General features: G+C 38.8%; 1 protein-coding gene across 9 annotated transcripts in view; it reads left to right on the top strand.

Annotated features, from left to right (window-relative positions):
- The window catches only part of Myo9a (myosin IXA), a 240,569-nt gene extending 222,849 nt beyond the window's left edge, over positions 1 to 17,720 (top strand). For 7 of the 9 annotated variants that reach the window (XM_037207448.1, XM_037207447.1, XM_037207451.1 and 4 more), the window contains 3 exons: positions 9,972 to 10,174; positions 12,058 to 12,179; positions 13,385 to 17,720. In XM_037207448.1, coding sequence (XP_037063343.1) covers positions 9,972 to 10,174; positions 12,058 to 12,179; positions 13,385 to 13,836 — 777 coding nt within the window. In that variant the 3' untranslated portion in view covers positions 13,837 to 17,720. The remainder of the gene's footprint in view (positions 1 to 9,971; positions 10,175 to 12,057; positions 12,180 to 13,384) is intronic. The other 2 variants (XM_037207453.1, XM_037207449.1) reach the window with 1 other exon arrangement.
- The last annotated feature ends 406 nt before the right edge of the window (positions 17,721 to 18,126 follow it).

Here is an 18,126-nt window from a genome sequence, read left to right as displayed (position 1 = left end):
TGTGGAAACTAATGTCAAAATACCTGTCTCTGTATACCATTTTACTGGGAAGCATTAACTTGTTGATCTATAAATACAGGTATCACTCACTAGTAACTAGTAACTGTGTAGAAATGGTCAAGTCTACCATATCAAGCTTCCCTTTTCCTTGGAATATCAACCTAACAGCATATCACTATTACATTTCTTTCAAATGTTTGTCTCATTTAAGATAAAGTGTACTTTATATTAAAATTTCAGTCATAGACTTGGTATATCCTGTATTATTTTCACTTCTTTACAGACTACACCTTTATCTTGGGAGTTGTAGGGTAGTAAACTTCCTTGCAGGGCAGACTCAACTTTTATCTGGAGGAAGAATTCTAGGGTAAACAGAATTCTGCATGCTGTTCCAGTGTTCTGTGGCAGTTCTGTTTGACTGTTTACATTGCTGTTCTGTCAGCAGTCTAAGTAAAGATTAGTGGTAGCTCCAGATTTACTCTCCTGACAGTCAGATTGAACCTGTCGTCTGTGTACAATGCCAGTTCTGTTAAGACACTGGTTCTCAGCCTTCCCAATGCTTCGACCCCTTAATACTGTACTTCATGTTGTGGTGACCCCAACTATAAAATTATTTTTGTTGCTACTTCATAACTGTAATTTTGCTGCTGTTATGAATTGTAATGTAAATATTTTGGCGGGTAGAGGTTTGCCAAGGGGTAGTGACCCACAAGTTGAGAACCACTGGATTAAGATGGAACTGTATCTTCTGTCTAAATTCTTACTGATGGCATTAACATGGTGTGGGAAGCTGTCAAACTTTCAGGGCAGTTACAAGTTTTCTAAAATGTTTGCTTAGAATGCTTGAAGTGTTATCAGTGACAGAAATGGTATTTTGAAAATAATAGGTTCCTTTCAAATAGGGTCAAAGTCTGTACAACATACTCCTATGTGAATAGTCATATTTTGTCAATTATCCCACTGTTTGAAGATAAAAGCAGCTAAGCCATTCAGCTTGCTAAGCAGGTAGTTGTACAAATACTGTTTTCTAGGATAACCCTCAGCATATAGCAGAGGGAGGTACTTTTTGTGTACTTGTCATTTTTATCATATATAAATAAAAACAGTGAATTTAACCCTTAAGGGTTAATAATTATTATATGACTTAACTGATGGCATGAAACTGACTAATTTTTACCTGTGAATACATGGTATTAAAAAAATGTGACGACTGCCAGGTGGTGGTGGCACACACCTTTAATCCCAACACTCGGGAGGCAGAGCCAGGCGGATCTCTATGAGTTCGAGGCCAGCCTGGTCTACAGAGGGAGATCCAGGACAGGCACCAAAACAACACAGAGAAACCCTGTCTCAAAAAATGTGAAGACTAGCCGGGCGGTGGTGGCGCACGCCTTTAATCCCAGCACTTGGGAGGCAGAGGCAGGCAGATCTCTGTGAGTTCGAGGCCAGCCTGGACTACCAAGTGAGCTCCAGGAATGGCGCAAAGCTACAAAGAGAAACCCTGTCTCGAAAAACCAAAAAAAACAAACAAAAAAAAAAAAAATGTGAAGACTAGTAGTACAGTTTTGTACCACTGCCTTGATCATGTGGAGGTGTTCACTGTGTTTCCACCCACTGTTGGTTTTATCTAATTAGTGTAAATGTCAATAAGTGGAAAGGATACTATTATGAAAACAGTGTCCGTATTGTACATCCTTTGGGAATACTTCCACACCCTATTGGAAACCCATGAACTATCTTCAGAACCACTCTACCAAGACTGAAGATAGAGCTTGGTGGTCGAGTACTTGCCTCCGTCATGCTTGAGGCCCTAGGTTGAGTTCTCAACTGAGAGAGAGACTGACTCTTGTACCACAGTACTTTGGTTGGCTTACTGCACTACACAGAAAGTCTGAAGATATATGCAAACATACAGTGGCTGTATTTAAAGTCTTTACTAATTCCCATTATGGGATGAACCATAGTTATAGGTGTTGGGATATAACTTTTGAATCAGCCTCAATACCTACTACCATAGAAAGCTCATATCTCGATATCATACAGTGTGGACTTTATGTAAGACTACTATGCAAGGCTGGTAGTCTTCTAGAAAACCCTTGGATAAAGGACCTTTCCTTTCTTAGGAAAGAAGATACTCAGACATAGTCTGAGAATTTGGTTCCTCTTTTTGTGGCTCAATGAATGACAACAGTGATCCTTTACTTTCCTATTTGGGGCAAATTTTCTGTTAGGATTCTAAGATTTGTGCTTCCAGCTACTTATGTGTAGTTCTATCCGGATGCTGTACAGTTCTTCCTCTTGATATATTCAACCTGCAAACAAACTCCAGTTCCATGTATGTACTTTGAATCATCAGAAAATAACATAACTCCTCAGGGAGGTGTCTTCCTACTCATAATCCATATTTTATCATCATTCTTTAACTATGTAGTCTTACACTGATTGACAATATTGAGTTTATGTCCATCTGTTATGTCTTGCTATTCTTGCCTGTGATTTTTTTCCATTATGAACTCCATAGCAAACTCTCTTCATAGGCCATAGTCATTTTAGCATTATAGTATATTTTCTATTCTTCTTCATTGTTGCGTACATAAATCTTAAGGAAAAACAGTATTATTAGGTAAACTGGAAATAACTTTCAAAAAGGTGTTGTCACTTAGAATCCTTCTCATTAAAGCATTTGGACCCCAGCATTTTTGCTAGTTTTGGAAATCAACTATAGGCTAGGCTTGTAGCATTCTAACCCAGATCTATTAATCAGAGCTCTCTGTTTCGGTTCCCCCCCCCCCCACTGTATACATCAGGCTGGCTTTGACTTGCAGTCCTCCTTCCTCAGTCTCCCAAGTGCAACTCCCAACTACAGGTACTGTCAACATAAGATGATCAAAATCAAAACAGGGTGCCTAAAAACAGACCAGGCATTTAAAGACTGACTGCAGCAAATACTTCTGTTTTCTTTGTTGTTTGCCACCAAAATTTGTATCCTTGAGCACAGTGCTGCTTTGTTTTTGAGATGCATATGAATGAAGCTGTATACTATGGATTATTTTGTATCTGACATTTCAGTCAGTTTTATGTGTATAAGACTTAATCCATGACGTGTTTAGTTGTGAGTCAGTTCTCTCTTGTTGCTGTATCCTTTTTGAGAATGTATATACCACAGTTAATTTAGTGTACTGTTTATGGGCAGTAGAGTTTTGTTTAGGGGAATGGGTAACATGCACTCATTTTTTGTTAGGGTAATATATAAGAGTTTGATCATGAGATATATCTTTAACATTTTCCAAAATGACTGAACTCTAATTAGCAGTATACAGGAATTTCTGAATGATTGATTCATCACCTCCCCAGCACACTATTATTGTCACGTACTTTACTTTTAGCCTTTACAATATACATGCCACTTCTTAAATTTGGAGTTCTGTCCTGTGACTCTAATGTGCACAAGTAGGGTTCAGCCTTCAGATGCCTTGTTTTGTGAACATGCTAAATATGCTTTTCTATACTTGGGTGTTTATCTTTTTTCTAATTCTTTCTGAATTCTGTCTATAATCCTTTGATTAGCTATTTCCATTGCAAGCATTCCATTTTATGGTTTGATTTTCATTTTTTTTTTCTTTTACTCTTGACTTTCTGAGCTGATGGTGGTGGCCCCTGCCCTTAATCCCAGCACTTGGGAGGCAGAGGCAGGTGGATCTCTGAGTTTAAGGCCAGTCTGGTCTACAGAGTGAGTTCCAGGACAGCGAGGGCTACACAGAGAAACCCTGTCTCAAAAACAAACACACAAAGTGTTTTTCAAACCAGGCATGGTGGCACATGTAAGTAATCCCAGCACTTAGGAGGTAGAGGTAGGATGATCACCAGGTGAAGCCCAGTCCTGCTTTCATAACATTCATAACTTTCATAACAAAAAATAAAAAATAAAAAAATTGTCTTGATGGATTGAGGTTAATTTTAGTGTAATCTAGTTTTATTAGTACTTTGGGGTATGTTTAAGAATTTTTCTTAGTAAGGTTGTAATCATTATCTTCTCAAAGCTTCATTATTTTATCTGTATATCTAGTCCGTTTTTAGTTACCTCATTTTGACAATCATATTGACAGTACTACTACTTTTCTTAATCTGGCTTTTTTGTATTGTGTCATGTATATGAGGAATATGTTACCCATGTGTATGGAAGTCAGAGGACTTTGGGAAGTCCATTATCTCATTGTACCTTGTTTTGAGGCAAGGTCTTTCCTGTTTCTGTCATGCTGATTACTCCAGACTAGCTTCCCAAAAATTCTGTCTCTGCCTCTTACCTCACCATAGGAATGCTGGGATTCTAGATGCAAGCCCCTTTTTAATGTGGGTTTAGGGAATCAAATTCAAGCTTTCAACCTTGTATAGCAAGTGCTTTTGCCCATTGAGTCACTTCACTGGCCCAGTTACTTCAGCTTTCTAGTGAACTGGTTCAACATGTGCTATATGTGACTCATTTTGTCACATAAAGTATGAAGTCACCTGCACAAAACCCCTGGTTTTTTTGTTTGTTTGTTTTTGTTTTTGTTTTGTTGAGATGACACTACATATGTAGGTTGCTTTTCAGAGATTTGCTGTTTCGTTGGTATTGATTTTCCCAACCCATGAACACGATCTTTCCATGTATATAAGTTCTCTTAAGCGTTTTATTATTTTACATGTTGAGATCTTACTTATCTTTAACTTTAGTTATCAGTGTGTAACATTTTAAAACATAATATCAATTGTACTTAGAATTTTTATTTTCTTTTTGTTGCTTGTTACATAAAATACCCAATTTACTTTAGTGTTTTTATCTTACATTTAGTGACTTTACTGAAGTCACCTAATAATTGATCTGATCATTCCTTTGGATTTCCCAGCTGTATCATTTATGAATGATTGTTCTGTTTGTTCTTTTATAGCCCGTACACCTCCTCTTTGTTTTTCTAGAGGAATTAATTAGAATGAATGTTCTAATTCTAAAGGAATTAGAATGCTGAATGAAACAGTGGTAGTGGTCATTCTTAGCATGTCCCACCATTGGTGAACATGATGTTTGCTATAGAATTTTTATTCTTTTTGAGACTAAGCATGTTCATTTGATTCCTGGTTTTCTGAGTTGTTATTGTGGTGTAATGTTGACTTTTCTGGGTTTTTTTCTTTTGGCCTTGTTTTCTTTTGTTTTTGTTTGTTTGTTTAAGACAGGGTTTTTCTGTATAGCCTAGCCTGGAACTTGCTCTGTAGACCATACTTTTAGGTTTTTAATATATCCACATTGAAGTTTTTCATAACTTTTTTTTTTTTTTTTTTTTTTTTTTTTTTTTTTGGTTTTTCAAGACAGGGTTTCTTTGTGTAGCTTTGCGCCTTTCCTGGAACTCACTTGGTAGACCAGGCAGGCCTCGAACTCACAGAGATCCACCTGGCTCTGCCTCCCGAGTGCTGGGATTAAAGGCGTGCGCCACCACCGCCCGGCTCATACTTTTTTAAGATGTTTAAAAATGTAGCACAGACAGGCCTAGAATTTTCAGTGATCTACCACCTCAGCCTCGGGAGCACTGGTTTTATAGGCTCAAGCTATGTGTCTGGCTTAGAGAATTGTCAATTTTATCGATGTTAAACCATCATTGATTGCCCAGGCATTGATTGCTCCTGTGCTTATATGTAAAATTGTCCTAGAATGCCCTTCCCTTAAATGTACTTGTTGTGTTTTTCTAATTTGTATAAAAATAACTTCGGCAAGGCATCATGACACATGCCTTTAATCCCCCAGCATGAGGGAGGCAGAGGCAGGTGGATCTCTGTAAGTTTGAGGCTAGCCTGGTCTACATAATGAGTTCCAGGCTAACCAAGACTACATAGTGAGACCCTGCCTCAAAATAAATAAATAAACAAGCAAACAAATAAATTGGGACATAGTCCTGTAGCACGAATCCTAATTGGTCTTAATAATAAAAACCCAGAGCCAGATACTGGGGTAAATGCTGAAAGATCAGTAAAGGAGCCAGCTACTAGAGGGACTTCTTACCTATGCAGCATCCTCAGCCTGAAAGAGCCAAGCTCCTATCTCCACCCCCACCTTATCACTTCTTCTTTCAGCCCAGCCATATCACTTCCTATTTCCTCCTCCCAAGTGCTGGGAATAAAGCCATGAGATCCCAAGTGCTGGGCAAAAGGTATGTGCTACCACTGCTTGGCCTCTGGTGGTTAGCTCTGACTCTGATCTCCAGGCAAGCTTTATTTGTTAGAGCACAAACAAAATATCACCACATAGTCCATTTTAATTCTGTGGAAGAATGTATCTGCTAGATCTTTAATAGTTTACTATGCATACTTAACCCCTTGGTGCTAAAAAAAACTAGAGTTTTTTTATGTATTTACTTCTGCTGATACTTTATTCAAATCGTTTGAAGGCATTAAGAAATGGCTATAGATACATAGACATACAAATTTGGAAATGCTATACCTTCTTCATAATTTAGCTTTTGTCACTCTAAAATATCTTCCTGTTATAAATGGCACTTCTCACCCTATTCTAAGCTTTTATGTTTGTTTCTTGAGACAAGGTCTCTCTGTGTAGTACAGACTGTCCTAAAACTTGCTGTGTAGACCAAACCAGGCTGCCCTCAAAATCACAGTTTCTCCTGTCTCTGCCTTCCAAGTGCTGGGATTAAAGAGTACATGACCTGCAACTTTTCATTATTTTTATTTTAAACTTTTTGTTTGAGACATAGTATCACTCTGTAAACCTAGCCTGGAACTCATGTATTCTAGGATAGCTTCAAACTTAGAGCCTCCCAAGTGCTAGCATTACAGATGAGCCACCACATCAGCTGCTTTCAACTGTTTTCAATATTTTATATGTAGCCCTTAAATTACATGTTTCTGACAATTTTCCAATCTTAACAGGAGCATTTATTTGATCAGTATACATTTAATGCTGTTGATACTATATTTGGATTTTTTTTTTTTCCCCGAGACAGGTTTTCTCTGTGTAGTTTTGGTGCCTCTCCTGGATCTCGGTCTATAGACCAGGCTGGCCTCAAACTCAAAGAGATCCACCTGCCTCTGCCTCCCGAGTGCTGGGATTTTTTATAAGTATTTTGCCTGCATGTATATCTGTGTACCACAGGTATGCTTGATATCTGAGGAGGCCAGAAGAAGATGTCGGATGCTCTGGAATTGGAATTACAGTGTTTGTAAGCCAGCATGTGAATGCTAGAACTGAACCCAGGTCTTCTGTGAGAGCAGCCAGTGTTCGTAACCACTGAGCCATATCTCCAGCCCCTATGTTTATATTTTAGATCAGTTTTTATTGTGCAGATTTTGTTTGTTTTGTCTGATGTGTTGTTCCCTTTTCCTTTCTGGCCTTTTTTGTTCTTTTTTATTGCCACCCCCTTACTTGATATTATCCCATTTTTCATTTTGCTGGAGGTTTTATACTCCTTTAGTCTAAAGATCACATCATTAACCTATACCCTTTCAGTGTTCATTAATTGGTACTTTTTATCATTTTCCTAGATAATGTGAAAGGACTTTAATGTGTTATTGTCTGACCTCATTGCTATTAGCAGATTTTTTCCTTTTTTTTTTTCTTTTTGCTATTTGTAGATTTTAAATACAAAACATTTTGTTTTCAGTAGTCTGTACATTGTCATTGTGTGTTTTCATTCCTGAATCTCGAACTTTTCTTTTGGGCATTTCCTCCCTACCATTGAGAACTTCTTTTAGCTTAGATCTGCCTGGACCAAATTTTCCTTGTCTTCTCTTTCTCTAGTTTATTCCTGAAGATTTCTGTTCAGTTCTAGATTGGTGGTAACTTATTCCTTTCATAGCCTAAAAAAAAATATCATTTCATTGTGTGTGTGTGTGTGTGTGTGTGTGTGTGTGTGTGTGTGTGTGTTTGCTTGCTTTTTGTATTTGGCTTATTTTTTTCTTCCATTATTTCTGTGGAACTTAGAATCTAAGTATTGCTATTTGTTTGCAGGGAATTTGTTTTTGTTTGTTTCTGACTGCTTTTAAGATTTTTTTCTTGGCTTGGGTTTTTAGTAATGTTTCTAAATACAGACCTTAACATTTTTGTCCTCCTTTGTAGACATATGTAGACCTTTAAATCAGTCACTTAATAGCATTGATTTTTTTTAATGTTTTATGACTTAGCATATTAATTTCTACTACCTCTTCACCTCTATTCACCTAGTATTTAAACATATTGTGGGTCCTTTTTTTACTGTTTTTTTTTTTCTTCTCTTTTACCATCTTCTATGAAATTTTCCTTTTGTGTTGGTTTCTCCTGGCTTGATTTTGGGTATTTTTTAGAAAGACTTCACTTCCATTCTACTTAATTGGATTATGTTTTCCCACCTGCTTGAACAGTTGATCTTTAAGTTTGTCTGGTAGCCATAATTCTTCAGAGCTTTTGTCATCTGTTTGTTTTCATTTGCATTGTCTTATCTCCTTTTTTTGATTTTTGGGTTTTTTGTTCGTTTGTTTTGTTTTTCGAGACAGGGTTTCTCTGTGAGCTTTGTCCTGGAACTGGCTCTGTGACCAGGCTGGCCTCGAACTCAGAGAGATCCGCCTACCTCTGCCTCCCAATGCTGGGATTAAAGGCGTGCGCCACCACCAACCGCTGTCTTATCTCCTTTGATTCCTGGTTATTTTTAATTTGAAAAAAATGATTTGTAGGAAGTATTTTGAGACCTGGGATGACATTGCTTACCTGCAAAGAGTAATTTTATTTTTTGCAAGATCCTTGGGCACTAGCAGTTCATCATTTTAATCCAGTCTTAGAAGTTTAAAATTGTTATACCAAATATATATAGACCATTTAGATGACTTGAAGCTAGGCTATCACATCTGTAAGAACTGTGATAATTTCAGTTTACCTTTCTGTCTAGAATGCAAACCTTGGGGATCCCAGTGTTAGGTATGGAGGTTTTATGGGGCAGCAACTCATACCCTTTTATTCTGTACATCAGTTGTTGGCAAGCTTTTTCTCTGAAGAATCAGAGTGTTGAGCAGAGTGGCCATCTCTGCCACTGTTGAACAAAACAGCCACAGATAGTTCATAAATAATAATGAGTTTATTCTGATAAAGATTTGTAAACATATATACAGGCTAATGTAGCTCCTGACTATTGCTGGACTGTGCTATAGTTACCAACTATAATATGTTCAAAGTTCTGCTCAGACTCCGCCATCTCTCCTGAAACTGCAAATCACTAGTAAGTGCTGGGCCTTTTTTGCCCCTTAGATACCCAGTATTTTCAAGCATGTGCTTTTTTTTTTTTTTTTTAATGTTGATCTAATCGTCTTGGCAGGAGATTCAATCTGTTAAACCTAGTCAGCTATAACCAGAAACTAAAATTCATATGTAAGGTAACATATTTAAAACAATAGTGAGATTTTTCCCTCCCTCATGTCAAAAATAGAAAATTCTTAAGAAAACATCACAATAGTGATCTCTTGTATGATGTTTTTCCCTGTAAAACTTTAGTTTCAGGACATGTATTTTTGATCTGCCCAGTGAGAGATTGTCCTTACAAGGTTAAAGCTGTTAAGCATTGTCAGAACTTCTTACAATGTTGAAAATAACATATATCTTCAATGTTAGTGTGGTAGCCACTGTTTGCCTCTGGCTCTGGAACAGCTGAAATGTGGCTCCTGTGACTACATAACTCGGTTTTAATTGGCTTGAAGCTGTTTAGTGCATAGCTTGGATTAAAAGAAGCCTCTCATCTCAGCACAGCAGTTCTTAACACCCAGGGCTGGAAATGTATGTCCTTGTTTCAGTGTTCTTGATAGAATTCTTCTAACCTAATTTGTTGGATTTATGGTATCTTACTAAATATTCTATGCCTGTTCAGTCCTTTCATTCTCATGATGTGATGGAAGGACACTTGTTATCCAAAGTGATCAACGTAAAACTGACACAGGTAGTTTACTTTCTAAAATCAATTTCTCTGCAGGGAAAGGGGCGTATGCATCGCGGAAACTATCCAAGTCCATCCTCTCCTGTTATAGTCCGATTGCCTTCCATGTCTGATGTCCCTGAAGAGACCATGACTAGTGAGACAGCCATGGAGACTGACATCACAGAACAGCAGCAAGCAGCAATGCAGCAGGAGGAGAAAGTGCTGACTGAGCAGATTGAGAACTTACAGAAGGAGAAGTAAGTGTCCAGAGAAGAGGAGATAGCGGTGTCTTTTGTGTTTCCTTCCTTCTACCCTTTATTTTCCCTCATTCGTTCCTTATCTCCTGTGTCAAGTGCTATGTCAGGTGGTCCAAAGGATGTGGAGTTATCAGAGACTTGTTGCCTATACTCAAGGTGAGTGTGGAAATTCTCACCTCAGGGGAGGAAATTCCATGAGATAGGAATATTGATGCTGAGCAGTGGGAAGAGGAGAGTATACATACCTAGTGTGTGCTGTCTTAGTCCATATTCAACAGGCATGAACATTAGAGAGCCAAGATGAGTTATTACAGTCTTGACAAGTCAGAGACCAGCCTGCATAAACAGATATGTTTTGCAAAAAGAAGAGTAAGAGTCCCTTGGCTAAGACAAAGTTCTCTCCATGCATAGGCATTAGTTGCAGTTACATAAAGGAATAATAACATGTTATTATTTAGAAATCAGCATGACCATGGGTCCAACAACTAGATAGAATAAGGCAGCACCTGCACTAGATTCTGGGATACTGGGTAGAGAAACCTGTTGTGATTTCAAAGAGGTAAGCTAAGAAATTCTGTTCCCTCCATCACTCAGGCAGGAATGGGTTGACATTACCCCTTAGGAAGATGAATATCCCATGGTTCTCCCTGAAGGTACTATGTACTAGTTCTGATTGACATGCATTACTCTTTTAAGAAATCCTAAAGGTTTCCTTGAGTCCCTATAGCTCACTTCTTAGGTCTGAGAACTTGATTCATGAAGAATTAGGAAACTTGAATGTTAGGATTGATTCTGGAGTTTAGGGCAACTGAAAAGCAGCTAAGGCTCAGCTGTGGAAAAAGTGAGGCAGTAGTTACTTAACCAAGGGCTGGAAAGATGACCTACCTCAGCTCTGGTGAGCATGGTCTTAGAGAGGGATAAATAGGAAATGGTTAGGAAAGAGAGAGTGCAGAAGTATAAGCATAAATCTCAAACGTGTGACTGCACATGGAAGTAGTGAGCAGCTGGCAAGGCTGTGCTTAAAAAGATGGTCTGTGGAGTTCAGGCTTTTCAAGTAGAAGGAAGGCTAGGAAGGGTCTGACAGGAGGAGACTTGATCTAAAGAAAAACCTAGAGTCAGAGCTAGCAGAGTACCAGGAATTGACAAGCTATATGATCTGTTCACTGGAAAAAGTCAATAATGCAGAGGAAAAAAGTTGCAGACATAAAGATATTTTGGTACTAGATTTTGAAATGAGTTTTTGTGAAGGTACTAATTGAAATAAATCAAGGTGTTGCTAGGACCCTAGTAAGGAAATAAGGTTAGAAGCCAAATCTTAGTAACTTAGTAAAATGAAAGGATATCACTGAAATATAGGTGCATGATCCTGATGAATTAGAATATACTGTAGCCAGAGATAATGTAAGCTTTACAGGCCAAACAAGTACAATGTTTTACTTATCCAAAGGCCTTGATGTGATCAAGGTAGAAGATAAAGTCTGTGTTTAGTTAGTTAAGCTTCTATTTGTCGAACATAATCTAAGAGCTAAAAAGAATTTTGGAGACAGTCTAGTGTGTTTTCTAGATGAAGAGGTTGAGGTCCAGAGAGAGAACAGTACTTGCTGATACTTCATGAATGAATTTAGAATCTCTAGTTTTCAGTCCAGAGTTCATCTCAGAATGCTTCAGTTACAGCAACCTGCCTCAGCCTGTCTCACCAATCCTGTCATCTTCTGTTGTCGTCCACCTATTCCTTTGCATATAAATAAATCCTCTTCATCACCTTGGTAGGACAGTAGGGAATGTCTTTGCCATTTAGCTTCTTTGCTTTCATGGAAAGTCTTTTCTGTCATCTTTCTTCTGCTTCCTATCATGTTAACGAGTTTATTGATTGTATCTTGTAGGGAAGAACTAACATTTGAGATGCTTATATTGGAACCTCGTGCTTCTGATGATGAAACCCTTGAGTCTGAGGCCTCTATTGGGACTGCTGATAGCTCAGAAAATTTGAATATGGATACTGAAGGTACCATTTTTGAGAGATCTGATAAATGAATATTACACTGGAGACACAATTTGTTTTGTAAAGAAGAAATAAGAAATCCCAAGCTGGGCTGGAGGAATGGTTCAGTGGTTAGGAACACTCACTGGATGCTCTTCAGAGGATCTGGGTTCAATTCCCAGCATCCACATGGTAGCTTACAACTGTCTGTAACTCCAGTTCCAGAAAATCTGATGCCCTTTTCTGGCCTCTGAGGGTGCCACACACTTGGTGCACATACATACATGCAAGCAAAGTATCCACACACACAAAAATATATAAACAAATTTTTTAATCGCCTTAAAAAAAAATAAAAACAACAATCTCCAAGCCAGGCATGGTGGCACATACCCTTAATCCCAGCACTCAGGAGGCAGAGGCAGGTGGATCTCTTGATTTCAAGGCCAACCTGGTCTACAAATCCAGGCTCCAGGACAGCCAGAGCTATTACAGAGAAACCCTGTCTTACAAAAAATTCCCAAGCTAAGTTGAGAATGTTTTACAAATGCACTGATCTCACATGAAAATATGACAGATTCCTAAGGAATCACAGGTCTTTGTGATGCTTCCTCATAATTACTCATTAGACTCACACTCAATGTAATGCAGTTGGTAATTTAATTTTGGTAACTTACCATGGGGGGAAAAGCCAGTAATCTCAGTGTATGTCCATCTCATGGCCATTTCCTAAGAATGAGTGCCAAAACTGTGCCCTATTGTAAGGTGGAACTGTTACACCAAAGGAAGTGTTTAATTGTGTATCTCAGGGAGACAGAACCTTTGGAATAATGGTGACGATTGTAGGTCTCTGCTGGCCTCATACTCAAACATACCAGACTTCCCTGGCAGTTACTATGAAGTATTTGTAGAAGTGGATGGAGAGGGTTTGTCTGTTTGTAGACAAGGTCTCACTCTGTAGTTCTTGGCTGGCCTGGAACTTATATAGACTGGCCTCAATCTCATAAGAGATTTATCTGCCTCTGCCTCCCAAGCTCTGGGATTAAAGGTGTACACCACCAGGCCCAACCCAAGAGAGTTTTTTAAGTAATGGTTCTGCACAAAGTAGATCAGCTAGACCCTCACAACTTTGACCCATTCATTTTCACATGTGAACACTGGCTTCTATTCATTCCTTGATGTTTCTTAAAAGACACTGTCATGTACAATTTTGTCTTCTGTGTTTACATTAGAGAGAAGCTTAGCCCTTAGCTCCCTGAAAACAGCTGTCAAGTCTGAGCCTTCAAGCAAGTTGCGAAAGCCACTAAGAAAGCAGCCAGACTCTGTGGACTCCTCCGTTTCTTCATGTTTATCTAACACTACATCATCTCATGGCACTAGAAAGCGATTTCAGATTTATTCCAAGTCTCCATTCTACCGAGCTGCCTCAGCTTGTGAGGCCCTGGGAACGGAAGGACCACTAGGCCAAGCCAAATCCCTAGAAGACAGGCCTAAGTTCATCAGCAGAGGAACCTTCAACCCTGAAAAGGGCAAACAAAAACTAAAGAATGTGAAAAATTCACCTCAGAAAACCAAAGAGACCCCAGAGGGGACAGTCACATCTGGCCGAAAGAAAACTGTGGACCCTGACTGCAGCTCTACACAGCAGCTACCACTCTTTGGAAATAATGAGTTTATGGTTTGAATGACAGATGTGTCCCCATGTGGCTAGAGTAGTGAACACATCTCATCTTTGGGGCCTCTTCTGGTCACTTTGTCCATAACAGTCAGTCCTAATGGTTCTGCCTCTTGTTTCAGCAGTTTGTGTGCAGGATCACTGGGCTTCCTGCAGAAGTGGCCTCTCTGAAGCTTGCTAGGGATGGGCCAGCTGTGCCTTGGCTGCTGTATTTGAGATTCCACTAAACAAAGCCACCTAGGGGGATTTTGGCCAACAGTAGTTGCCTCTCCCCCACCGACCTTCCCTTCCCACAGATAGTTGTTGAACTAGGAGGCTGTTGTGATCCTGAGGAATGCTCTCATTTCTAGCATTTGAAGAAAATACACAAACCTCTCTTAACCATGAAAGCAAAATTTTTGAGTTTGTATTGGGATAGTTAGTAGCTGTGGTAGAATATATTTTCCACAAGGATTTATAACAAAAAGCCCAAGCCATCTATTTTAAATTTAATTTAAAAATATTCCATGTTATATTTTGGAAACATAAACTATGATTTCCATTAAGCCATCAGAGCATGTCTCGGTTATCTGGTCCTACAGTGAAGAGACCATGCTTTGTCTTTTGTTGATATCATAGTAATCAATACTGGTTAGTTCCTGCCAAATATATTATTGCATGGGATAAAGTTCTGTAGCCATACTGTCCTGATTATCAGATCAGATTCCTCTAGTCTTTGTTTGTTTTCTATGGCACAGACACATTTAGGTAATCCCTAAATGTGAAGGTTTCGTCCTGATTGACCCAGGCTTTTGTTGTTGTATAGACTAAACTGAAGACTGTATGGGAGCTTGTTCATCTGCTGGTGGAACACCACCATAGACTCAGACAGAAATGTGACCATGTCGTCACTTCTCTACAAGTCCTCACATACAACATTGCATGAGTGTTATAGAAAGCTGCCAAAAGAAATGTAGAAAGTTTTCATATGATCTATTTAACTTTTGTCTTCTTTTTTTCTCAGACCATCAGTATTAGATGAAAAAAAAAAATCAAGGACTACTTGAAGCTATTTTTGTTAATATACTTGTTCCTGAAGTTTACTGTAAATACACATGTATAGTATGCCTAGTTCTTTTTAACTTTGTGCTTCCCCCTTCTTTCCATGGAGTTTCATCCTACAAATGTGTGGTCATTGGACAGGTGGTGAGAACCATTCACCCCTGAGTTGAGGGAAAAGTAAGGGCATCTTTTTCATTACTGGTGGTCTCCATGTACCTAAGTTATAATGTCTGAAACATCATGTACTAGCAGTTGTGAGAATAGAAATCTTTTTGCTATTTATAATGTATGTGAAATGAAACATGATACCCTTTCTTAAGTATGTGAAAATGTTTATTTTTAAAGTCACTAAATACATTTTGTCTAACTACCACATGCACTGTTACAAAAAGAGCCTTTACCACCTATAACCTGAATTTTGGTTTTCTTCATTTTCTTTGGTTTGAAGTTATGAGAATCGTAAGTTTTTGTTAAGGCAGGGTCTCCTCTTACACAACACTGAACCTCATGCCACTGCTTCAGTGGTCATTGACTGGCTCTAGAGATGAGACTTGTAGCATCATTCTGAACAGCAGCTCATGGTAGCAGGAATCTTCCCTCTCCCTGGTATGAGTTCAACATGGAGACACATGAAGGATGCTTTGAAAATCTCCCCAATGATGATAGTCAATCAGTAAATGTTAAGTTTTATGTCCCACAAGCATTAACAATAAAAATGTTGGACACTGTGTCCTAAAGGAACCCAGCATGGCTGTGTCAAGGTGGGGTACTGCTTTGGGCCTTGAGGACTACATACTCTGTTTTAATATTGGGAAGAACAGCTACAGCTAGATGTTAACTGTTGCTCTCCACTTGGGTCAAAAACGTTACTTAAATATTTTCTTTTTTTAAGCTGTTGAACAATTTCCTTCGTTTCAGAGGAATGGCTGGGGAACTCAACACATGACACACATTCTCCCACCTAAATTTTTCAGTTTAGTTTTTTGTTTTGTTTTTCTATAAGGTAAATTTGGGGCCGAGAAAAAACCTACCTACATAGGGCACTTTGTAGGAACAAGGTAATTGACATTAAAAGACTTTATAATTTTTCTCAGGGACCTAAAATCTGAATTTGAATAAAGTTAAATAAAAACATCTTTTTTTCAGTTGCTAGATTTGTGAATTTCTAATCATTTAACAAGCTGCCAGGATGAGGTGGGGAAATCCACACAGTCCTAAGAATGTCTCAACAAGTGTAGGCCCTCCTTTGAGGAAAAGAAAGCTACTGTTCCTGTGGGTCAGGAGGCACTACTGGTCTGATGGAGATGAAGCCCAATACTTCCAACAGTTTTTATCAGGGCTTCTGCATCACCACATACGACACTATTGAAGTCATTCAGGATACAGTCCACACCAGGGTCACAGTTCTGTTGCTTCTGCCTCACTGCTTTTCTTCAATCTCAAAATGCATCAAAAGAATCTCTCTGGCACCAGCAGAGTGGCTCACATGTGGAGCCCGTGCTCCAAACTTCAGAGCATTCTAGTTATATCACATACTTCTAGCCCTCAGTAACATCTACACTGTTTTCTACCCATTCATTAATCTGTGTCTGGAGCTGTGTATCACAGAAAATGTAGCAGAAGCAAATTCATTCTGCATCACAGATTGAAGCAAATTGCAGCAAATGCATACAGGATTCAGGGAGGCAACATGCTCAGTTTGCACATAATTTATACTTCCTGCTGTTTAGCTATAATTGGCCACTGGGCTTCTGAAACATACAGGGAGATATGACCCTCTTTCTCTGAGTGTTACTAGGAGAGACACAAAGATGTGAGTTCAGGGCACAAGTCACTATGGCCAACTCTCAGTCTTTGGAAATCTGTCACTCTTACCTTGCATAGGGTGTGAAGATATGTGTTTCACAAAGACAGAGTCACAGAAGTGTGCTGACAGGTGATCAAGGGAGGTTATATTGTTCACCTCTGCCTGTGAGCTGTGTTTCCAACTGTAACTAATAAGCTAGAGAGAAGAAAGGATTCTCAGGAGGTGTATGAAGTTCAGAGTTGTAACCATAGAAAGCTGTCCAGATGGCTTTTCTTACCCACTTTTAAGTCTTGGTGGGGAATGGACCTGCATTCCTCTGTATTGAACGGTGTGTTATATGCACCCACACACTTGTGATAAGTTCCCAGCACTGTGCCCCAACACCATGCTGGCCTTAGTAGTAAGATTTTTACGTATTTGTAGAAGACCCGACTTTTTGTGTCCCTAGGGTACTTGTGACCACATTTCTCTGGAACATTTCCACACTTGATTTAGAGTTAAATGGGTAATCTCCAGTGTATTAGATCTTATTGATCTCTTGGTTTAAACTTCAAAAAAAGCTCTACCAATGGGTCTGTTGCCTTGTTACCCACCCATTCTTAATGCCTATTTATCAGCACTCTTAGGTCATATAAAAGTTGCACCTCTTGAGCAAAGTATTTGTATTTACTATGGGAAAGGTGTGGACTACAGATTAGTATTATATTATTTTAATGGATTTAAAGTAATTTATAAGTATGGTGAGTGTAAATTTTTAAAATACTGTGTATTATAAAAGGACATATCCTGTGAAATAGGCCACTTTACTGTTTAAGAATTCTATAAGAATGACTTATCTCATTCACAGAACTGATTACATTCCCAATGCAATCAGCAGCACTTTGTAATTTACTTTTTTTTTTTTTTTTTTTTTTTTTGGAGGGGGCAAGACATTTGTATGAAGTGCAGTTTGCGTCACTCAGAATATGCACTGTATGGCTACACAAAAGCAGCTTGCTGAACAAATCACTCCATGGCTCATTAAAGAACAAAGCTTCCAGAAGTACAATATGTGTGGTTTATTTTCTGGCTCCCAATCAGATTCATAACCCAAAGGAACAGCACTAATTTCTTACACTGATAAAATTAAAGGAAAGGACCCAATTCCCAGTTGATAAATGCAGAAGTGACTGCTGTTAGGACTCAGCTGAATTCAGAGGAGGAGCAAGCCAAGGTACTGGTCTGCTGCCTGTCAAGACAGTTTAGAGGGAATTCCAAGATGAAAGACAGAGGCACTTATCACTTACTTCCTGTGAAGAAAAAACCCAAACAAATGTATAGCTCCATTTTGAGGTGAGCAATAGTTAACATCAAAACCAGTCGGGTGGTGGTGGCACATGCCCTTAATCCCAGCACTCAGGAGGCAGAGGCAGGTAGATGTCTGAGGCCAGCCTGGTCTATAGAGTTGAGTT

Source organism: Peromyscus leucopus, chromosome 7, assembly GCF_004664715.2.
Source record: "Peromyscus leucopus breed LL Stock chromosome 7, UCI_PerLeu_2.1, whole genome shotgun sequence".
NCBI lineage: Eukaryota > Metazoa > Chordata > Mammalia > Rodentia > Cricetidae > Peromyscus > Peromyscus leucopus.
The sequence above is the reverse complement of the archived record's forward strand: the minus strand, read 5'-3'. Positions and strand labels throughout refer to the sequence as shown.